This window comes from Pseudophryne corroboree, chromosome 6 (genome assembly GCF_028390025.1).
Source record: "Pseudophryne corroboree isolate aPseCor3 chromosome 6, aPseCor3.hap2, whole genome shotgun sequence".
In the NCBI taxonomy this organism is placed as follows: Eukaryota; Metazoa; Chordata; class Amphibia; order Anura; family Myobatrachidae; genus Pseudophryne; species Pseudophryne corroboree.
Window position 1 is genome coordinate 42,123,253 of NC_086449.1, and position 24,469 is coordinate 42,147,721.

Below are 24,469 nucleotides of genomic sequence, written 5' to 3' on the forward strand. Positions count from 1 at the left end.
CAAAAACTTTGGGTGACAGCGGAAGCAGTCCACTGACCAGTAAATCCCTTCCTCTTGTAACCAAGCTCACGCAAACCACCCCACCAACTCCCTCAGTGTCAATTTCCTCCTTCCCCAGGAATGCCAACAGTCCTGCAGGCCATGTCACTGGCAATTCTGACGAGTCCTCTCCTGCCTGGGATTCCTCCGATGCATCCTTGCGTGTAACGCCTACTGCTGCTGGCGCTGCTGTTGTTGCCGCTGGGAGTCGATGGTCATCCCAGAGGGGAAGTCGTAAGCCCACTTGTACTACTTCCAGTAAGCAATTGACTGTTCAACAGTCCTTTGCGAGGAAGATGAAATATCACAGCAGTCATCCTACTGCAAAGCGGATAACTGAGGCCTTGACAACTATGTTGGTGTTAGACGTGCGTCCGGTATCCGCCGTTAGTTCACAGGGAACTAGACAATTTATTGAGGCAGTGTGCCCCCGTTACCAAATACCATCTAGGTTCCACTTCTCTAGGCAGGCGATACCGAGAATGTACACGGACGTCAGAAAAAGACTCACCAGTGTCCTAAAAAATGCAGTTGTACCCAATGTCCACTTAACCACGGACATGTGGACAAGTGGAGCAGGGCAGGGTCAGGACTATATGACTGTGACAGCCCACTGGGTAGATGTATGGACTCCCGCCGCAAGAACAGCAGCGGCGGCACCAGTAGCAGCATCTCGCAAACGCCAACTCTTTCCTAGGCAGGCTACGCTTTGTATCACCGCTTTCCAGAATACGCACACAGCTGAAAACCTCTTACGGCAACTGAGGAAGATCATCGTGGAATGGCTTACCCCAATTGGACTCTCCTGTGGATTTGTGGCATCGGACAACGCCAGCAATATTGTGTGTGCATTAAATATGGGCAAATTCCAGCACGTCCCATGTTTTGCACATACCTTGAATTTGGTGGTGCAGAATTTTTTAAAAAACGACAGGGGCGTGCAAGAGATGCTGTCGGTGGCCAGAAAAATTGCGGGACACTTTCGGCGTACAGGCACCACGTACAGAAGACTGGAGCACCACCAAAAACTACTGAACCTGCCCTGCCATCATCTGAAGCAAGAAGTGGTAACGAGGTGGAATTCAACCCTCTATATGCTTCAGAGGTTGGAGGAGCAGCAAAAGGCCATTCAAGCCTATACAATTGAGCACGATATAGGAGGTGGAATGCACCTGTCTCAAGTGCAGTGGAGAATGATTTCAACGTTGTGCAAGGTTCTGATGCCCTTTGAACTTGCCACACGTGAAGTCAGTTCAGACACTGCCAGCCTGAGTCAGGTCATTCCCCTCATCAGGCTTTTGCAGAAGAAGCTGGAGGCATTGAAGAAGGAGCTAAAAGGGAGCGATTCCGCTAGGCATGTGGGACTTGTGGATGCAGCCCTTAATTCGCTTAACAAGGATTCACGGGTGGTCAATCTGTTGAAATCAGAGCACTACATTTTGGCCACCGTGCTCGATCCTAGATTTAAAGCCTACCTTGGATCTCTCTTTCCGGCAGACACAGGTCTGCTGGGGTTGAAAGACCTGCTGGTGACAAAATTGTCAAGTCAAGCGGAACGCGACCTGTCAACATCTCCTCCTTCACATTCTCCCGCAACTGGGGGTGCGAGGAAAAGGCTCAGAATTCCGAGCCCACCCGCTGGCGGTGATGCAGGGCAGTCTGGAGCGACTGCTGATGCTGACATCTGGTCCGGACTGAAGGACCTGACAACGATTACGGACATGTCGTCTACTGTCACTGCATATGATTCTCTCAACATTGATAGAATGGTGGAGGATTATATGAGTGACCGCATCCAAGTAGGCACGTCACACAGTCCGTACTTATACTGGCAGGAAAAAGAGGCAATTTGGAGGCCCTTGCACAAACTGGCTTTATTCTACCTAAGTTGCCCTCCCACAAGTGTGTACTCCGAAAGAGTGTTTAGTGCCGCCGCTCACCTTGTCAGCAATCGGCGTACGAGGTTACATCCAGAAAATGTGGAGAAGATGATGTTCATTAAAATGAATTATAATCAATTCCTCCGCAGAGACATTGACCAGCAGCAATTGCCTCCACAAAGTACACAGGGAGCTGAGATGGTGGATTCCAGTGGGGACGAATTGATAATCTGTGAGGAGGGGGATGTACACGGTGATATATCGGAGGGTGAAGATGAGGTGGACATCTTGCCTCTGTAGAGCCAGTTTGTGCAAGGAGAGATTAATTGCTTCTTTTTTGGGGGGGGTCCAAACCAACCCGTCATATCAGTCACAGTCGTGTGGCAGACCCTGTCACTGAAATGATGGGTTGGTTAAAGTGTGCATGTCCTGTTTTGTTTATACAACATAAGGGTGGGTGGGAGGGCCCAAGGACAATTCCATCTTGCACCTCTTTTTTCTTTTCTTTTTCTTTGCATCATGTGCTGATTGGGGAGGGTTTTTTGGAAGGGACATCCTGCGTGACACTGCAGTGCCACTCCTAGATGGGCCCGGTGTTTGTGTCGGCCACTAGGGTCGCTAATCTTACTCACACAGTCAGCTACCTCATTGCGCCTCTTTTTTTCTTTGCGTCATGTGCTGTTTGGGGAGGGTTTTTTGGAAGGGACATCCTGCGTGACACTGCAGTGCCACTCCTAGATGGGCCCGGTGTTTGTGTCGGCCACTAGGGTCGCTAATCTTACTCACACAGCTACCTCATTGCGCCTCTTTTTTTCTTTGCGTCTTGTGCTGTTTGGGGAGGGTTTTTTGGAAGGGCCATCCTGCGTGACACTGCAGTGCCACTCCTAGATGGGCCCGGTGTTTGTGTCGGCCACTAGGGTCGCTAATCTTACTCACACAGCTACCTCATTGCGCCTCTTTTTTTCTTTGCGTCATGTGCTGTTTGGGGAGGGTTTTTTGGAAGGGACATCCTGCGTGACACTGCAGTGCCACTCCTAGATGGGCCCGGTGTTTGTGTCGGCCACTAGGGTCGCTTATCTTACTCACACAGCGACCTCGGTGCAAATTTTAGGACTAAAAATAATATTGTGAGGTGTGAGGTATTCAGAATAGACTGAAAATGAGTGTAAATTATGGTTTTTGAGGTTAATAATACTTTGGGATCAAAATGACCCCCAAATTCTATGATTTAAGCTGTTTTTTAGTGTTTTTTGAAAAAAACACCCGAATCCAAAACACACCCGAATCCGACAAAAAAAATTCGGTGAGGTTTTGCCAAAACGCGTTCGAACCCAAAACACGGCCGCGGAACCGAACCCAAAACCAAAACACAAAACCCGAAAAATTTCAGGCGCTCATCTCTACTGGCCCTGTCTTGGATGCTGTAAAAATTCAGGGGTGCAGTGAAAATAAATGTACACTGGCCCTGTCTTGTATGCTGTAATAATTCAGGGGTGTAGTGAAAATAAAAGTACACAGGCCCTGTCTTGTATGCTGTAAAAATTCAGGGGTGCAACGAAAATACATTTACACTGGCCTGTCTTGCATTCTGTAAAAATTCAGGGGTGCAGTGAAAATAAATGTACACTGGCCCTGTCTTGTATGCTCTAAAAATTCAAGGGTGGAGTGAAAATAAATGTACACTGACCCTGTCTTGCATTCTGTAAAAATTCTTGGGTGCAGTGAAAATAAATGTACACTGGCCCTGTCTTGTATGCTGTAAAAATTCAAGGGTGGAGTGAAAATAAATGTACACTGGCCCTGTTTTGCATTCTGTAAAAATTCTGGGGTGCAGTGAAAATAAATGTACACTGGCCCTGTCTTGTATGCTGTAAAAATTCAGGGGTGCAGTGAAAATAAATGTACACTGTTCCTGTCTTGTATGCTGTAAAAATTCAGGGGTGCAGTGAAAATAAATGTACACTGTTCCTGTCTTGTATGCTGTTAAACTTCAGGGGTGCAGTGAAAATAAATGTACACCGGCCCTGTCTTGTATGCTGTAAAAATTCAGGGATGCAGTGAAAATAAATGTACACTGTTCCTGTCTTGTATGCTGTAAAAATTCAGGGGTGCAGTGAAAATAAATGTACACTGTTCCTGTCTTGTATGCGGTAAAAATTCAGGGGTGTAGTGAAAATAAATGTACACCGGCCCTGTCTTGTATGCTGTAAAAATTCAGGGGTGCAGTGAAAATAAAAGTACACAGGCCCTGTCTTGTATGCGATAAAAATTCTGGGGTGCAGTGAAAATAAATGTACACTGGCCCTGTCTTGGATGCTGTAAAAATTCAGGGGTGCAGTGAAAATAAATGTACACTGGCCCTGTCTTGTATGCTGTAGTAATTCAGGGGTGTAGTGAAAATAAAAGTATACAGGCCCTGTCTTGTATGCTGTAAAAATCAGGGGTGCTGTGAAAATAAATGTACACTGGTCCTGTCTTGTATGCTGTAAAAATTCAGGGGTGCAGTGAAAATAAATGTACACTGGTCCTGTCTTGTATGCTGTAAAAATTCAGGGGTGGAGTAAAAATAAATGTACACTGGCCCTGTCTTGTATGCTGTAAAAATTCAGGGGTGTAGTGAAAATAAATGTGCACTGGCCCTGTCTCGTATGCTGTAAAATTTCAGGGGTGGAGTAAAAATAAATATACACTGGCCCTGTCTTGTATGCTGTAAAAATTCAGGGGTGGAGTGAAAATAAATGTACACTGGCCCTGTCTTGCATTCTGTAAAAATTCTGGGGAGCAGTGAAAATAAATGTACACTGGCCCTGTCTTGTATGCGGTAAAAATTCAGGGGTGCAGTGAAAATAAATGTACATTGGTCCTGTCTTGTATGCTTAAAAAATTCAGGGGCGCAGTGAAAATAAATGTACACTGTTCCTGTCTTGTATGCTGTAAAAATTCAGGGGTGCAGTGAAAATAAATGTACACTGTTCCTGTCTTGTATGCTGTAAAAATTCAGGGGTGCAGTAAAAATAAATGTACACCGGCCCTGTCTTGTATGCGGTAAAAAGTCAGGGGTGCAGTGAAAATAAATGTACACTGGTCCTGTCTTGTATGTGATAAAAATTCAGGGGTGCAGTGAAAATAAATGTACACTGGCCCTGTCTTGGATGCTGTAAAAATTCAGGGGTGCAGTGAAAATAAATGTACACTGGCCCTGTCTTGTATGCTGTAGTAATTCAGGGGTGTAGTGAAAATAAAAGTACACAGGCCCTGTCTTGTATGCTGTAAAAATTCAGGGGTGCAACGAAAATACATTTACACTGGCCTGTCTTGCATTCTGTAAAAATTCAGGGGTGCAGTGAAAATAAATGTACACTGGCCCTGTCTTGTATGCTCTAAAAATTCAAGGGTGGAGTGAAAATAAATGTACACTGACCCTGTCTTGCATTCTGTAAAAATTCTGGGGTGCAGTGAAAATAAATGTACACTGGCCCTGTCTTGTATGCTGTAAAAATTCAAGGGTGGAGTGAAAATAAATGTACACTGGCCCTGTCTTGTATGCTGTAAAAATTCAGGGGTGCAGTGAAAATAAATGTACACTGTTCCTGTCTTGTATGCTGTAAAAATTCAGGGGTGCAGTGAAAATAAATGTACACTGGCCCTGTCTTGGATGCTGTAAAAATGCAGGGGTGCAGTGCAAATAAATGTACACTGGCCCTGTCTTGTATGCTGTAGTAATTCAGGGGTGTAGTGAAAATAAAAGTACACAGGCCCTGTCTTGTATGCTCTAAAAATTCAGGGGTGCTGTGAAAATAAATGTACACTGGTCCTGTCTTGTATGCTGTAAAAATTCAGGGGTGCAGTGAAAATAAATGTACACTGGCCCTGTCTTGTATGCTGTAAAAATTCAAGGGTGGAGTGAAAATAAATGTACACTGGCCCTGTCTTGCATTCTGTAAAAATTATGGGGTGCAGTGAAAATTAATGTACACTGGCCCTGTCTTGTATGCTGTAAAAATTCAGGGGTGCAGTGAAAATAAATGTACACTGTTCCTGTCTTGTATGCTGTAAAAATTCAGGGGTGCAGTGAAAATAAATGTACACTGTTCCTGTCTTGTATGCTGTTAAACTTCAGGGGTGCAGTGAAAATAAATGTACACTGGTCCTGTCTTGTATGCTGTAAAAATTCAGGGATGCAGTGAAAATAAATGTACACTGTTCCTGTCTTGTATGCTGTAAAAATTCAGGGGTGCAGTGAAAATAAATGTACACTGTTCCTGTCTTGTATGCGGTAAAAATTCAGGGGTGTAGTGAAAATAAATGTACACCGGCCCTGTCTTGTATGCTGTAAAAATTCAGGGGTGCAGTGAAAATAAATGTACACTGGTCCTGTCTTGTATGCGATAAAAATTCAGGGGTGCAGTGAAAATAAATGTACACTGGCCCTGTCTTGGATGCTGTAAAAATTCAGGGGTGCAGTGAAAATAAATGTACACTGGCCCTGTCTTGTATGCTGTAGTAATTCAGGGGTGTAGTGAAAATAAAAGTACACAGGCCCTGTCTTGTATGCTGTAAAATTCAGGGGTGCTGTGAAAATAAATGTACACTGGCCCTGTCTTGTATGCTGTAAAAATTCAGGGGTGCAGTGAAAATACATTTACATTGGCCCTGTCTTGCATTCTGTAAATTCAGGGGTGCAGTGAAAATAAATGTACACTGGCCCTGTCTTGTATGCTGTAAAAATTCTGGGGTGCAGTGAAAATAAATGTACACTGGCCCTGTCTTGCATTCTGTTGAAATTCAGGAGTGCAGTGAAAATAAATGTACACTGGCCCTGTCTTGTATGCTGTAAAAATTCAGGGGTGCAGTGAAAATAAATGTACACTGGCCCTGTCTTGCATTCTGTAAAACTTCAGGGGTGCAGTGAAAATAAATGTACACTGGTCCTGTCTTGTATGCGGTAAAAATTCAGGGGTGCAGTGAAAATAAATGTACACTGGCCCTATCTTGTATGCTGTAAAAATTCAGGAGTGCAGTGAAAATAAATGTACACTGGTCCTGACTCCTGTCTTGTATGGGTGCAGTGAAAATAAATGTACACTGGCCCTTTCTTGTATGCTGTAAAAATTCAGGGGTGCAGTGAAAATAAATGTACACTGGCCCTGTCTTGTATGCTGTAATAATTCAGGGGTGTAGTAAAAATAAAAGTACACTGGCCATGTCTTGTATGCTGTAAAAAAAATTCAGGGGTGCTGTGAAAATAAATGTACACTGGCCCTGTCTTGTATGTGGGAAAAATTCAGGGGTGCAGTGAAAATAAATGTACACTGGCTCTGTCTTGTATGCTGTAAAAATTCGGGGGTACTGTTGTTAAAATAAAATTACACTGGACCTATATGCTGTAAAAATACAGGGGTGCTGTTGTTAAAATAAAAGTACACTGGTTCTGTATGCTGTAAAAATACAGGGGTGCTGTTGTTAAAATAAAAGTACACTGGTCCTGTATGCTGTAAAAATACAGGGGTGCTGTTGTTAAAATAAAAGTACACTGGTCCTATGTGCTGTAAAAATACAGGGGTGCTATTGTTAAAATAAAAGTACACTGGTACTGTATGCTGTAAAAATACAGGGGTGCTGTTGTTAAAAAAAAGTACACTGGTCCTGTATGCTGTAAAAATACAGGGGTGCAGTGAAAATAAATGTAAACTGGCCCTGCCTTGTATGCTGTAAAGTACAGGGATTTTGTGAAAATACAGGGGTGCTGGCATTGTCCTGTGTGCTGTAAAAATATCACAAATCCCCAAGGAGAGTCCAAGTGTGTCCGCAGTTGTGATGTCTAGGCCTGACCTTCACAACACTGTATGGGAAGAGGAGGCTCCTATCACCATTTGCACGCCCTCTGCAAGTGCTGGGAGGAGCACCACCAGTCCAGTTGCTGATATTGAGATTGAGGATGTCAATGTAGAAGTACACCAGGATGAGGAGGATATTGGTGTAGCTGGCACTGAGGAGGAAGTTGATGATGAGGATTCTGATGGTGATGTGGTTTGTTTGAATAAGGCACCAGTAGAGACAGTTGTTGGCCATGGGATGAAAAAGCCCATTGTCATGCCTGGGCAAAATACCAAAAAGCCACCTCTTCGGTGTGGAATTATTTCTCCACAAATCCGGACAACAGGTGTCAAGCCATGTGTTGCCTTTGTCAATCCATAATAATTAGGTGTAAGGACATTAACCACCTAGAAACATTCTCCCTTATACGTCACCTGCAGCGCATTCATCATATGTCATTGTCAAGATCAGAAACTTTGGGTAATAGCGTAAGCAGTCCACTGACACCTAAATTATGTGGTTTGTTTGAATATTATTTCTCTGTGAGGATGAGGATGTAAACACTGAAGGGGTGGGAATCTGAGGATGAGGATGGCATCTTGCCTCTGTAGAGCCAGTTTGTGCAAGGAGAGATTAATTGCTTCTTTTTTGGTGGAGGACCAAACAAACCAATCATTTCAGCCACAGTCTTGTGGCAGACCCTGTCACTGAAAATATTGGTTTGTTAAAGTGTGCATGTCCTGTTTATACAACATCAGATTGGAGGGCCCAAGGACAATTCCATCTTGTACATCTTTTCTTTGCCACATTATTCCAGGGGTGCTGTCCTATGTGGGGTGCTGCCCCTCTGCCCTATCAGTCCAGGGGTGCTGCCCCACTGCTGTTTAAGACCAGGGGTGCTGCCTATGCTGTATAAGTCATGGGGTGCTGCCGTATAATTCCAGGGGTGCTGCTGTACTTGATCCTAGGTTTAAATGAAAGCCTAGAGCAGAATATGAAACAAGCTACAACATCACAATCAGATTTGTGAAAACATAGCCGCAAAGGTGGAAATGGAAATTGCAATTTTGACAAAGCGTTTTCCAATGAGACCACATTTGTGGCCAAAGTCAGTCAGACTCATAATCCAGCGCAACTGCTGGAGAGGTAAGAGAGAGATTTTCTGCCGGAGCATTAGAGAGAGGTTCTTCTCAGTTCATGTTAGGGACTCACTCAAATGAATGGCTCCAATCAGTCAACCTTAATTTTAATTTATTATTAATGTTCCTCATTTTGGGATTATTTATTTACAAGATGCGCATCTGTTGTACAGAGTTCTTATCCTAAGGGCTGCGTAGGGTTATCGCAAGACCTCGCGGTGTTAGAAGAACAGAGTGTCATTGATCTTGCATTGCATCAGCTTTGCATTGCACTGCAGCGCTAGATGGACCAGGAGCTCCTGTGAGGCACAAACAGTTACTGAATAAGGCCCAGTATGGAGTCTCATGGTGGCTTACAGCCAGGACGATGTCTGGCTTGCCAGGCTGAGGTATGCTGTGGGCACAGAGGTTAGCATTGCTTCCTCCCACAGTCCTACTTATAGCGTAAAATGATTTTCGACTGTAGAGTGGTGAGCTCCACTAGGGTAGGGGCTCAATAACAAAAAAATCACTGCACAGGGGCTGCTGTGGGGGCTCAGGAGGGGCCGCTAAAACATCTAAGGAGCTGCTTTATTTAAAAATAAAATATGAATAAAATAAACAAGACACACAGGTATGCTCACATGCATGTAACTGGGACACACAGGTATGTTCACATGCATATAACTGGGAGCTGTGAAAAACAAAAATAAGGCATCTGCCACAAAATATGTAAATAAAAATGCAATAAAAAAAATGGGGGGAAAAAAACCCACGAGATTTTCACAAAATAAGTTCCCAGACTCCGTGGAGGGGAAAATATCCAATCTTGATCCTGTGGTATACACCAGTCCCTGAAAATGGAGAAGGGTGTACAAATTCGGAGGCTTTGGCCCCTAGTTTTTCAGTTTGTCCAGTAATGTGGTAATTATATTTTGCTTGTTTGAAGATCTTTCCATTCCACACCAATATAGGAGTGGAGATGAAAGCCTGTGTGTTGTTCCTGATTGCGTGTTTCTCTCTAATTTTTAATCACCTTCTTGACACTGTCCTCTTCCTCTTGCCTCTTCTCATAATGTGAAAAGTCATCAAAGAAGGAGGTGGTATGTTTTTGGCTAGCTATGATTCTGAGAACTTGGTGAGCTTTTTCTGAAATGATGGGTTTATTAAACTGTGCATGTCCTGTTTATACAAGATAAGGGTGGGAGGTCCCATGACAATTCCATCTTGCACCTCTTTTTTTTCTGTGCATTATGTGCTCTTTGGGGCCTAGTTTTTAAAACTGCCATCCTGTCTGCCACTGCAGTGCCACTTCTAGATGGGCCAGGTGTTTGTGCCGCCCACTTGTGTCACTTAGCTTAGTCACCCAGCGACCGCGGTGCAACCTTTTGGCCTAAAAACAATATTGTGAGGTCTTCAGAATAGACTGGAAATGAGTGGAAATGAGTGTCATTGAGGTTAATAATACTGTAGGATCAAAATTACCTCCAAATTTTGTGATTTTAGCTGTCTTTATGGGTTTTTTTTTTCAAAAAACATCCAGCTCCAAAACCAAAAACCGAAAAGGGTGGTTTTGGCAAAACCAATCCAGATCCAAAACACGAGCGGGGATCAGGATCCAAAACAAAACCTGAAAAGTGTCCGCCTCACATCTCTAGTGATAACGCACCAGCCAATCATTACAGATTTGAAAAATTACAGTTAGGAGCTGACTGGCTGGTGCGTTATCACTTTGCGCTTATCACTGGTTTATCACTTCTTTATCCCTTCTCCAGGCTTAATATATCTGCCCCGCAACCTGTAAGACGGCAGTTAAGAGCTGATTTACTTTATCTCTGCCCACTTTATCTTTCTCCAAGGCTTAGTAAGTAGACCCCTGAGCCTGTTGCGGTTTGTGACTGTACTGGCTACACAAGTGGGGTGCCTCGGGTTACTTTCAGGGGTGCCATTAGTTATAGCCAATGTAATAGACAAAACCAGTGGTTGTGGCTGCCAATCATAAAATATGTGGACAAACAAGTGAATCCTGTCCCTCACCACATATAGTAACTGACCACAAGGATGACATATAAACACAATTTACTTAATTTTTTCTGTGAATTCAAATTTTTGGCCTAGGGCTGCTATGAATTTTTTTTTGATACTTTAGGGCGCTTTGATTCAAAATAGTTTACAAACCACTGGGCTACACTGTGACTGCAGTGACTTTCTATTGGAAGTGCTACCTGCCAATCAGCCGCAGGACATTTCTCCCTCTGGGACTGCCAGTACAGGCTGCGATTAGCAGAGAGCATGCTTCCAGTAAGAAGCCACTCCCTGCCTTATCATCAGCCCTACCTGGCTTCTATGTGCTACAACTGATGCAGTCCATAGAGGCCAGTGTTTTGCACATGCGCAGTCCCCAACTCCGGTTATGCGCATGTGCCAGTCCTGCAGCCTGCCAGATCAATTATACAGGTTCCAGGACCTGGATGGCCCAGGGCTCTCCTCTACAGGCAGCACAGGCAGCGGCAGCCCCTCTCCTCCAAAGAGGTAGGAGCCACCGTTGATTACCACTATTGGGTAGGGCAGATGTAAATTACACAGAGACATTTAGGCTGGTTGGGGTGTGTCCAAACTGAAATCTTAATTGCATTGTTAAAATGTAGCTCTCTAACATTTGTGGGCTACATGCAAAAGCAGCCAGTACAGAAAACATATAAATGTTTATGCTCCCCCTGCATGGCAACATGGTTTGCTCCAGACACAAAGTTACTCGCTTTTTTTTGCTTTACTTCCAACTCAGAATCAGACCCTATGTGAGGACAAAAAAAATGCAGAGCTGAAAACAATAACCTTAAATTCTCAGAGAGAAAAAAAGGAATATAGCAATATGACTACTGTTTTTTTAGGTGTAGAAAAACAGAAAAAGAAAAGGTATAAAGAAATATAACAACTAAGGGAGAGGAACTTGTACTGATGTTAATAAACACGGTGTTTCCATTAGGTGCGAGTTGCCTAGTACATTATTTTAATTCATGTAATATGCAGGTGGCCAATTCAATTAGATGACCACCGATGAGCGATATTCATTCGTAATGTTGACACTACTATGTAGAATTTTAGCACATCAACATTAGAGATATGCACTGACCCCCATATTTTAGTTTTCATTTTGTATCTGTATTATTTAAAAAATGTTATCAAAACAGCTAAAATCATATCATTTGGGCCTTTTTGTTCCTACAGTATTATTAACCTCAATAACATTCATTTCATGTCATTTCCGGTCAATTTTTACCACCTCACAGCTCATAATATTGTTTTCATGACTATTGGCCAAAGGCTGCAGCAAGCTGGCTAGTTACTAAGCAAAAGAGCAGTGACACAAACACACAACAGTTTATAGCATGTCTATGAAACATGGCCACACAGCAGTGACAGAAAAAAAAGCCGTACAAGAATGAATTGTCCTTGGACCCTTACATACACAGTTTAACAAAACAAGCACTTCAGCAACAGGGACTGACACTTTTGTGGCCGAAGTGCTTAGTTTGTTGTGGCCACCACAAACCAATATTTTTTTGGGAGGACTACCCTTGATCACTAATGAGGATGTTGATGATGAGAGTGTTAATTACATTATAATTTTGTAAAATAAATTTCATGAACTCACTGCAAATGACGTAACATGGAGAAGGTGCCTAGATGGTTAATGTCCCTACCTCTACAAACTTTGGCCTCACAAATAGAGCAGATGCCTTCACAAACATTGTCAGGATTTTGGTCTTTTTTTATCACTTGTGGCTGACTTATACAAACTTCATCAACATCCTCATCCTCCTCATTAGTGTCAGATAGTAGTAGTACACAAAAATCCCCTCAATCTGTTCCACTTCCACATTAGCATCCTCAATTTATGCTATGGTTTCATCACCATCTTTACTTGTACATCTTTACTTGTACAGCACTGCTCCCTACATGTCCAGATGGTGCAGAAATAGTGGTAGGAGTGGTAGGAGTATTCTCACAGTTTGAGTTTTACGGGTATATTCAATTAGTGTCTGAGTTTTCGACAAATCGGAAAAACGGCACTATTGAACTTTTTTAGGTTGAATCAGGATTTAACCTATTCAATTCCAGTGGCATTTTTCTGACTTGTCGGAAAACACGTAGATCGGCAGATTAGCCGCGGATCCACATTTTTGTTGAATTTGCAGGTGTTTCAGGCAGGTTTTCGGTACGTTTCGACAATGCCAGTTCGACTTTAAAAAAAGCCGGATCAGCATTGTCGAAAATGGCAAAAACCTGTCAGAAATACCGCAAATTGAATAGTGAAGTGTCGGATCCTCTCCTTTTGAGAGTATCCAACGCTAACTGAATATACCTCTTAGTGTTCTTTTTTTAGGGGGGTGATAATTTGTAAATTTTTAAGGTGACACCTCTACCCATTTTTTTAACATTGTGAAAGATTTCGATTTCATATTCCTTTTCTTAAAATTTCTGCCCCCTGGACCACCTTCAGTAGATGTTGCACAGTACTATCATAACAGGCAGAAGCTGCAGTGCTAGAATTTGGTTGCTGCTCTTACTTTTCTCTCGACTGATCATTATCCATATCAATGGAGGTCATTCCGAGTTGTTCGCTCGCAAGCGGATTTAAGCAGATTTGCTCATGCTAAACCGCCACCTACTGGGAGTGAATCTTAGCATCTTAAAATTGCGAACGATGTATTCGCAATATTGCGATTACACACCTCGTAGCAGTTTCTGAGTAGCTCCAGACTTACTCGGCATCTGCGATCATTTCACTGCTTGTCGTTCCTGGTTTGACGTCACAAACACACCCAGCGTTCGCCCAGACACTCCTCCGTTTCTCCGGCCACTCCTGCGTTTTTTCCGGAAACGGTAGCGTTTTTTCCCACATGCCCATAAAACGGCCAGTTTCCGCCCAGTAACACCCATTTCCTGTCAATCACATTACGATCGCCAGAACGATGAAAAAGCCGTGAGTAAAATTACTAAGTGCATAGCAAATTTACTTGGCGCAGTCGCAGTGCGAACATTGCGCATGCGCATTAAGCGGAAAATCGCTGCGATGCGAAGATTTTTACCGAGCGAACAACTCGGAATGAGGGCCAATGAACAAACACCAGTTTTTTCTTACTTTTTTCACATTTTTCGCAAATGACAACTCACGATTCAGAGAGTAACGCTGCTTATAATTATTTTAAATTTTATTTGCAAATGACAACTCATAGCGGGGAATCAGGGGTTGGATTTAGGTTAATGTGTCGACATTGAAAATGTCAGCTTTATGGTATTGTTGACATGTTCCAAGTCGACAATGTGTACTGTATGTTCACATTATGAGCATGTCAACATGTTCTCTGTTGACATGCTCTAAGCTAGATTATGATTGCCGACACTTTAAATTTTGCCAATTCATTCTGAATCCCAATGAGCATTGGCCCTCATTCCGAGTTGTTCGCTCGCTAGCTGCTTTTAGCAGCAGTGCAAACGCTAAGCCGCCGCCCTCAGGGAGTGTATTTTAGCTTAGCAGAAGTGCGAACGAAATGATTGCAGCGCTGCTACAAAAAAAGATTGTGCAGTTTCAGAGTAGCTGCAGACCTACTCCTAGCTTGCGATCACTTCAGTCTGTTTAGTTCCTGTTTTGACGTCACAAACACGCCCTGCGTTCGGCCAGCCACGCCTACGTTTCTCCAGCCACTCCTGCGTTTTTATCTGGCATGCCTGCGTTTTTCAGCACACTCCCTGAAAACGCTCAGTTACCTCCCAGAAACACCCACTTCCTGTCAATCATTCACCGATCAGCAGTGCGACTGAAAAGCGTCGCTAGACCTTGTGTGAAACTACGTAGGCTTTTGTGAAAGTACGACGCGCGAGCGCACTGCGTACCATGCGAATGCTCAGAAATGCCGATTTTTTTTTGCCTGATCGCTGCGCTGCGAACAACGGCAGCTAGCGATCAACAGGCCCGCCATCAGGGGGGTGCTGCGGGTACAGCCGTCCCAGGCCCGGCCTCTCTGACAGAGAGGAGAGGGCCCGGGCTGCTCATGGCGCTGCTCATGGCGCTGCCCGCCTGCCGTCCGCCGCCTTCCTTCCGTCCGCCGCCACAGGCAGCATCAGCAGATGAGGGAGCGGACAGCCTGGGCTTAGTGACTGTAAGTAAGCCCCGCTCCCTCACTGAAATAGTGCCGCGATTTGCGGGTAAATGGGGAAGGGGGAGGGGCCTAATGCCGCAAAATGCCCACCCCTGTCACAGACCTGATCTTGTGGTGTAGCCTGCTACAGGTAGACTAGTGCCTCACTCCTGTCTCTCCCCCTCTCTCCCCCCTCTCACTCTCCCTGACACTCTCTCCCCCCTCTCGCTCTCCCTGACACTCTCTCCCCTCTCTCGCTCTCCCTGACACTCTCTCTCCCCTCTCTCACTCTCCCTGACACTCTCTCCCCCCTCTCACTCTTCCTGACACACTCTCCCCTCTCTCACTCTCCCTGACACTCTCTCCTCCCTCTCGCTCTCCCTGACACTCTCTCCCCTCTCTCGCTCTCCCTGACACTCTCTCTCGCCTCTCTCACTCCCTGACACTCTCTCCCCCCTCTCACTCTTCCTGACACTCTCTCCCCTCTCTCACTCTCCCTGACACTCTCTCTCCCCTCTCTCACTCTCCCTGACACTCTCTCCCCCCTCTCACTCTTCCTGACACACTCTCCCCTCTCTCACTCTCCCTGACACTCTCTCCTCCCTCTCGCTCTCCCTGACACTCTCTCCCCTCTCTCGCTCTCCCTGACACTCTCTCTCGCCTCTCTCACTCCCTGACACTCTCTCCCCCCTCTCACTCTTCCTGACACTCTCTCCCCTCTCTCACTCTCCCTGACACTCTCTCCTCCCTCTCGCTCTCCCTGACACTCTCTCCCCTCTCTCGCTCTCCCTGACACTCTCTCCCCCTCTCGCTCTCCCTGACACTCTCTCCCCCTTTCACTCTCTCTGACACTCTCTCCCCCCTCTCACTCTCCCTGACACTCTCTCCCCCTCTCGCTCTCCCTGACTCTCTCCCCTCTCTCACTCTCCCTGACACTCTCTCCCCCTCTCCCTCTCCATGACACTCTCTCCCCCTCTCGCTCTCCCTGACAATATATATTTCTTTTTAATTTTGTTTTATATATATATATATATATTTATTTTGTTTTTATTTTATTTATTTATTTATTTTGGGGGGGCTGCCTATTTGGCATGTCCAGGGCCCCATAATTTCTGATGGCAGCGCTGGCGATCAACTCGGAATGACCACCATTGCTTCCTAGAAAATAGGACTTTGCTCATTCGTGCTTGCGCCTTGGGTTCCCGACATGTGGCAATTGTTTAAACCAAGTGCAAAACATATTGCACCCATAGAGTGAATTAAATTCTCTTGTTCTGCAGCCAACTTACCCAGTGAGCTGGTATCTGAGATGACCTTGATTGGAGAAACTTTGCCAGAGATAATTCGGTCAGTGACAGAGCTGCAGGAGGGAAATCACTGATTACAGTTTTAAAATGTGTCAGAGGCATAATGAGAAACTAACGGGTCTAAAAGTTAAAGTTCAATTGCGTCCCCATCCCTTCCATTCATCCCTCATATCCATCTGTGATAGCCGGCCAGGGCCAGGTCCATCAGTGATTTTAAAAGCATTGCACGCCAGGCCATCTCATCACATAAATAAGCAGTTTATTCACAGTTCAGACAGGGTTATCACTACAATAACATTTAACTCCTTGATCTCCTCTCCAGCACAATATTCATATAGGTTACATCAGGTTAGCATTTCTTTACATTTGTTTCACTGGCAATAACAGTATTAACAATGATGTGACAGCATTACAGTACAGCCAGAGCCGTAACTAAGGGGGGGCTAGGGGGGCATGTGACCTGGGCGCCGGATTGGAGGGGGCGCCGCAATGCTTACACCCCCTCTGAGTCTTGAGTCCAGTCTGTGTGTGATGAAACTGAAAATAAACTACAGCTCCCAGAAGCCCTTGCTGCGGGAGCTGTAGTTTACTTTCAGTTTCTTCTACGCTGACTGTCGTGTGCTGCCTGTTGTGCCCTAAGACGGGGCACATGGAACAAGTTACACCAGCCCCCCCTGCTGCCTTTGATAATCGCAGCAGTGCACTATTGCACTGCTGAGCTGGAAACATGAATGGTCCGAAAAGGGGGCGGAGCTACACGGCACTTTACTCAGTGCCAGGCCAGCCAGCACCATCGAAGAGAGGAGGGGAGAGGAGCAGCAGCAGCACACACCGAAGCCTAGTGAGTGTGACACTGTATGTGTGTGCAACTACTATATGTGTGTGTGTATGAATGTGTTGTGCATGTGTGTGACTGTATGTGAATAGGTGTGTCACTACATATCTGTATGCGTGCTTGTGTGTCACTGTATGTATGTATGTATAATGTATGTATGTATGTGTGACTATGTATGTATACAGGACAGTGTGTGACTATGTACGTGAGTGAATTTAATGTATGCGTGCGTGTTTAGATGTGTGACAGTATGTATGTGTGTGATTTTACATATGTATCAATGTATGGGGTATTATTTCCTTGTTAACTTAATCTGTAGCCCAAATGTCTAACTAAGGGGGTCATTCCGAGTTGATCGCACGTAGCAATCAACTAGACGCCGCCTATGGAGGAGTGTATTTTAGCATAGCAGGGTTGTGATCACTTGTGCAGCCCTGCTATGCTAAAAAAGTTTTCTGTAAAACAAGACCAGCCCTAGACCTACTTACCCTGTGCGAGGGATCTAGCGATGAAGGTACCGGAATTGACATCACACATCCGCCCTCCAAACGCCTGGATACACCTGCGTTCGGATCTCCACGTCTGGGAAACGGTGTGTTGACACCCCGGAACGCCTTCCTCCTGTCAATCTTCTTGCGGTCGCCGCTGCGACCGCTTTCTTAGTATGCGGCGTCGCTGCCCGGAGACTGCCATCACCAGGCAATGACGCGCCTGCACAGTGCGGCCGCCGCACACGCGCAGTTCTGAACCGTTTGCACCGCTGCAATGAACCGCAGCGTGCAAACGGGTCGAAAATGACCCCCTGAGTCCAGCTAAATGTCTAGAAAAGAAGCTATATAGCAGCTACCAGCCCTTTGCTCTCATGGAGTATATATGGGTTGGGGTTACGTGGCCGGTGCACGGTCAGCATACCGACGCCAGGATCCCGGCCACCAGAATGCCGTCAGGGGTGAGTGTAAAAAAGCCCCTTGTGGGCTCGCTGCGCTCGCCACAGGTTCTATTCCCACTCTATGGGTGTCGTGGACACCAATGAGTGGAAATAGCCCGTTAGCTGGTACTGGCTGATGGCATTGTCAGTCTTCGCACAGAGTTACACGTGGTGGTGGTGGTGGTGGTGGTGGTGGGTTGGTTGTCTGTGCGTGTGTGTGTGTTTGTGTGTGGGGCGCCGGATTACTGTTTTGCCCCGGGTGACAAGAATCCTAGTTTCGGCCCTGGTACAGCACATACCAGCGCAGTCTCTGGGAATCAGTAGTGCGGCGTCCGCAAACGGAGATTTATTTCAGTGTGCTCTCCCCCATTCGCTAGAGGCTCTATCTAAACGGGATCTCTTATGGACACGTTACTGGGGGCCTTCCGCCAAATGTGGTTTCCTACCGCGGGTCGCAGATGGGAGCACCCGTATCAGGCTCCCGGCTGCAACATGTGGTATTGGTCTAAAAGAGGTATTATTGAGTTGTCTCTATACAGTATCTAACACTACAACAACTTCAATTCCTGTTTTATGATATTTGTTGACCCCTGGCATTCTATTTTTTGTGTTTATTTCTGCCACCCAAACCACAAATAAGCCTCTTCAGACTATCAATTCTGCCTGGCTACCAGCTACTGGGATCCACTCAACATCTACTTGGGCTATAAAAATTCTTGTTCATTCCAGTATTTGCATCCAGGGCCAACTGTGGCATGACCTACAGTATAAGAGAGTCGTACTCTGGATCCCTTTCTGGTATGCCGATGCCATACTCATCGGGTGGTCTTCAGTATGCCGGCGGTCGGGCTCCCGGCAACCAGCATACCGGCGCCGGGAGCCCGACAGCCGGCATACCGACACTTATTCTCCCTCGTGGGGGTCCACGACCCCCCTGGAGGGAGAATAAAATAGTGTGGCGCGCGTAGCGCACCACCGTGCCCGTAGCGTGGCGAGCGCAGCGAGCCCGCAAGGGGCTCATTTGCGCTCGCCACACTGTCGGTAAGCCGGCGGTCGGGCTCCCGGCGCCGGTATGCTGGTCGCCGGGAGCCCGACCGCCGGCATATCGTAGTGAACCCTACTCATCAACACTACAGGCAATGGATACCTCACAACACTTGGGTGCAGTGTGGCCCTGAAGGAGGAGTGTGCAGCAGAAAAACGGCCGTGACCTGCCAGGCTGCCCCAGGCTCACCCATGAACTGTTTAGGTGCTGTGTGCACAACATATATTCCCTCCTGCTTTGCTGTGCAAACAATTGGGGGATTTGGAGAATGACGCTTGATGTGAACCTGTTATGTTCCGATTGTACAAGACTTGACTTTGGTGCCTGATTTGATCAACAATTTTTCTGTTCCTGCCCTGACCAGTGCAAGTTCAGGTGCTGCTCACTGACAGATGCTTTGCGTACGGAAAATGCCCTGCTAAATGTGCCCAGCCTGCCCAAGTTCCACTTCAAGTAGGAAATATTTTTTAGATATTTTTGCTATTGGGTAGTGGGGGAAGGTGATTCTCCTGGTTATGGTTCAATAGATCTACAGTAAAACGGTCTACAATTAATAGGTCAACACGACATGGAAAAGGTCGACAGGTTCTTTAGGGCGACATGTAATAGGTAGACAATGGAAAAGGGCGATAGGTAAAAAACGTCAACACATGAAAAGGTCGACACAAAAGGTCGACACATCATTTTGTGTGTGTAATTTTCGCTGTCAGAGCACAGGGAACCCAAATTAGTGTACCCCATGCCCTTGCATGGCTCGCTTTGCTCGCAGGTTACTATTCCCAATCGTAGTCTACCTGGGTGGTAAAGTACGAAAAAGGAGGGAAAAATGCAAAAAAAAAAAACCTTAAAAAGTTGTGTCAACCATATGTGTGTTGACTATTCGCATGTCAACCATTCGAACCATCTTCCTTTTGTACTTATCGACCAGTGCTGCAAGTATGGCGGTACGGGGTGGTACTGCGTACCGGTAAGAAATTGCCAGCTGGTAAGCAGTACCGCCTGGGTGACCACCATGCTTGCACCCGCTGCTTTGTGAGGGGAGGAGAGCGCAACGAGCGCCTCTCCTGCCCCTCAGTGCTCAGTCTGGTGGCGGCGGGTATCTCAACTGAGGCGCCGGTCCATTAGCCAATCAGAGCTCGCAGACCGGCAGCCGCAGCTCCTGATTGGCTGCCGGTCCGCAAGCTCTGATTGGCTAACGGACCGGCGCCTCAGTTGAGATACCCGCTGCCGGAGACTGGACTAAGCACTGAGTGTCAGGAGAGGCACTCGCTGCGCTCTCCTCCCCTCACAAAGCAGCAGCAACAACAACAACTGCACAGTGGCCCTCATTCCGAGTTGTTCGCTCGCTAGCTGCTTTTAGCAGCATTGCACACGCTAGGCCGCCGCCCTCTGGAAGTGTATCTTAGCTTAGCAGAATAGCGAACGAAAGATTAGCGGAATTGCGAATAAATAATTCTTAGCAGTTTCTGAGTAGCTCGAGACTCCTACATTGTGATCAGCTCAGCCCGTTTCGTTCCTGGTTTGACGTCACAAACACGCCCTGCGTTCGGCCAGCCACTCCCCCGTTTCTCCAGCCACTCCTGCATTTTATCCTGGCATGCCTGCGTTTTTTCCGCACACACCCTGAAAACGGTCAGTTTCTGCCCAGAAACACCCACTTCCTGTCAATCACACTCCGATCACTTCAACGATTAAAAATCTTCGTTCAGCCGTGAGTAAATCAACTAAGTTTTGTGCTAAAATACTTAGCGCATGCGCGATGCGTACCATGCGCATGCGCATTTTTGCCTTAATTGCTCCGTTGCGAAAATCGGCAACGAGCTAATAACTCGGAATGGCCCCCAGTGAGCGGGGGGAGATGCACTGTAGGGGCATGTATGACACTGTGGGACATTTGCGTATCTGGCACTGTTGGTGGGGGCATTTGTGTATCTGGCACTGTGGGTGGGGGCATTTGTGTATCTGGCACTGTGGGGGCATTTGTGTATCTGGAACTGTGGGTTGGGCACATATCTGGCACTGTGGGTGGTGGCATTTGTGTATCTGGCACTGTAGGGGCATATATGGCACTGTGGGAGTATGTGTGTATCTGGCACTGTGGGAGCATATCTGGCACTGTGGGAGGCGTTTGTGTATCTGGCACTGTAGGAGCATATCTGGCACTGTGGGGGTATATCTGGCACTGTGAGGGCATTTGCGTATCTGGAACTGTGGGTTGGGCACATATCTGGCACTGTGGGTGGTGGCATTTGTGTATCTGGCACTGTAGGGGCATATATGGCACTGTGGGAGTATGTGTGTATCTGGCACTGTGGGTGGGGGCATTTGTGTATCTGGCACTGTGGGGGCATTTGTGTATCTGGAACTGTGGGTTGGGCACATATCTGGCACTGTGGGTGGTGGCATTTGTGTATCTGGCACTGTAGGGGCATATATGGCACTGTGGGAGTATGTGTGTATCTGGCACTGTGGGAGCATATCTGGCACTGTGGGAGGCGTTTGTGTATCTGGCACTGTAGGAGCATATCTGGCACTGTGGGGGTATATCTGGCACTGTGAGGGCATTTGCGTATCTGGAACTGTGGGTTGGGCACATATCTGGCACTGTGGGTGGTGGCATTTGTGTATCTGGCACTGTAGGGGCATATATGGCACTGTGGGAGTATGTGTGTATCTGGCACTGTGGGAGCATATCTGGCACTGTGGGAGGCGTTTGTGTATCTGGCACTGTAGGAGCATATCTGGCACTGTGGGGGTATATCTGGCACTGTGAGGGCATTTGCGTATCTGGCACTGTGGGTTGGGGGCATATCTGGCACTGTGGTTGGTGGCATTTGTGTATCTGGCACTGTGGGGGCATGTGTGTATCTGGCACTGTGGGGGCATGTGTGTATCTGGCACTGTGGGAGCATATCTCGCATTGTGGGGACATGTGTATCTGGCCCCCATATATGTATCACACCCCCTTTTCATTGACCATGCCCCATGTGGCAACACCCACTTTTTGGCGCAGTACCGCTAAGAAATATTTTCTACTTGCACCATTGTTATCGACCATAAGCACTATCTTTTACATGTCAATGGTAATTACTATGTCGCCACTTGGACCATGTGACCATTTGGTGTCGACCTATTGAGTGTAGATCTATAGTTCGGATACCAGTTCACCTCTATTAACATTGTAGTCAACCACAGAATGCCGGGGTACCCACGATATACTTCTATGGAGAAGTCTCACCATAGAAGTCTATGGGGAAACCGTGATTGACAGTCCAGCAGCTCCTACCTGTAAAATACAATATTGATTCTATTTTAAACACTACAAAAGCTATCAAATCAGCACCCACTGCCCAGGGGTGTCAGGGTTAACCTTAGGCTTCAGCCCTGGCCTTGGATGCCCTGGAGGGGGGGTTGACTAGTCAGGGGAGGTAATAGTACAGATGCAGGGACCATATAAGCGTATTCCTGGGCTGTGGTATCACCTCCCTGGCAAGTGTAGCCCATGCTGGTTTAAAAAGTATGGGGGGACTCCTATATCTCCCCCCTGCCCGCCATATTTTTGGAACCCGGACCAGTCCAAGAGCCCAGTGCTGCTTTTAAATACAGGGGGACCTCACACATTTTTCTCCTGTATTTTTTCAGCCCAGGTTGGTTATGCTTGATGGGGGGCGCGGGTAGGGCAGAAGTAACATGTGCAGAGAGCATTAGATTTTGGTGGGGTGTGTTTAAACTGAAATCTAAATTGCCGTGTAAAAATAAAGCAACCAGTATTTACCCTGCACAGAAACAATATAACCCACCCAAATCTCACTCTCTCTGCACATGTTACATCAGCTCCACCGGGTGCACATGGGGTCGCCTAATTCAGATCTGGTCGCTGCTGTGCATTTTCGCACAGCAAGCGATCAGATCCGAACTGCGCATGCGTATGCACCACAATGCGCAGGCGTGTTGGATGGATACAACGGGCATCGCCGGTCAGCAACGGGATGATGTGAATGATCCATTCGCACGGGCGTTCGTGAGATAGACAAGAAGAGGCCTTTTGTGGGTGGCAATTGACCGTTTTCAGGGAGTGTCCGGAAAAACGCAAGCGGGCTCAAGCGTTTTCAGGGAGGGTGTCTGACGTCAGCTCCGGCCCCGATCAGCAGGATTCAAACGCACTGGAAGAGTAACTCCTGGTCTGCTCAGAGACTGCACAAATCAGTTTGTGTAGCTCAGCTACACATGCGATTGCGACTATCTGATCGCAGGGCTGCAAAAAACGCAGCCCAGCGATCACATCTGAATTAGGCCCATGGTTTTGCCCATTAGGGAACAATTTTGCTGCTGCGATCAGGTCTGAATTAGGCCCTGTATAAAGTTAGTACCTGCAGTCCAGAATTTCTCTTACGTCCTAGAGGATGCTGGGGACTCCGTGAGGACCATGGGGTATAAACGGGCTTCGCAGGAGACATGGGCACTCTAAAGACCTTTTATGGGTGTGAACTGGCTCCTCCCTCTATGCCCCTCCTCCAGACTTCAGTTAGATCCTGTGGCCAGAGGAGACTGGATGCACTACAGGGGAGTTTCTCTGAAAAGACTTTTGTTAGGTTTTTTATTTTCAGGGAGCACTGCTGGCAACAGGCTCCCTGCTTCGTGGAACTGAGGGGAGAGAAGCAGATCCACTTTCCTGGACTGATGGGCTCTGCTTCTTAGGCTACTGGACCCCATTAGCTCCAGAGGGTCGGAACGCAGGTGTCGTCCTTGCTGTTCGTCCCAGAGCCGCGCCACCGTCCTCCTCACAGCGCCGGAAGATAGAAGCCGGGTAAATATAGGAAGCAAGAAGATTTCATAGGCGGCAGAAGACTTCAGATCTTCATGAGGTACCGCGCAGCGGTCGCGCTGCGCACCATTGCTCCCACACACACACAAGGCACAGCAAGGGCGCAGGGGGGGCGCCCTGGGCTGCAATTATTACCTCACATTAAGACTGGCACATATATAGATACTGCAGAGGCAGTATGTAATAAAACCCCCGCCAGTATATACAAAATAGCGGGACCGAAGCCCGCCGTCGAGGGGGCGGAGCTTGATCCTTCAGCACTAACCAGCGCCATTTTCTCCACAGCATGCTGCAGAGAAGCTGCTCCCGGACTCTCCCCTGCTGAACAAGTAACAGGGGGCAAAAACAAGGGGGGAGGGGCACATTTATTTGGTGCTAATTGTATATATATATAAAGCGCTTTACAGGCTGGGACTTTGTTTCAGTATCTAGTGGCGCTGGGTGTGTGCTGGCATACTCTCTCTGTCTCTCCAAAGGGCCTTATTGGGGGGCTGTCCCCATATTCATATATCCCTGTGTGTGTGGGGGTGTC

The 24,469-nt window shown here is 46.7% G+C and overlaps 1 protein-coding gene across 1 annotated transcript in view; it reads right to left on the minus strand.

Annotated features, from left to right (window-relative positions):
- LOC134934799 (NXPE family member 3-like) overlaps window positions 1-24,469 on the minus strand; it is a 108,322-nt gene that overhangs the window by 59,958 nt on the left and 23,895 nt on the right. Inside the window, exon 3 of the mRNA XM_063930156.1 lies at window positions 16,287-16,357. Within this exon, the coding sequence (XP_063786226.1) occupies window positions 16,287-16,357 (71 nt within the window). The remainder of the gene's footprint in view (window positions 1-16,286; window positions 16,358-24,469) is intronic.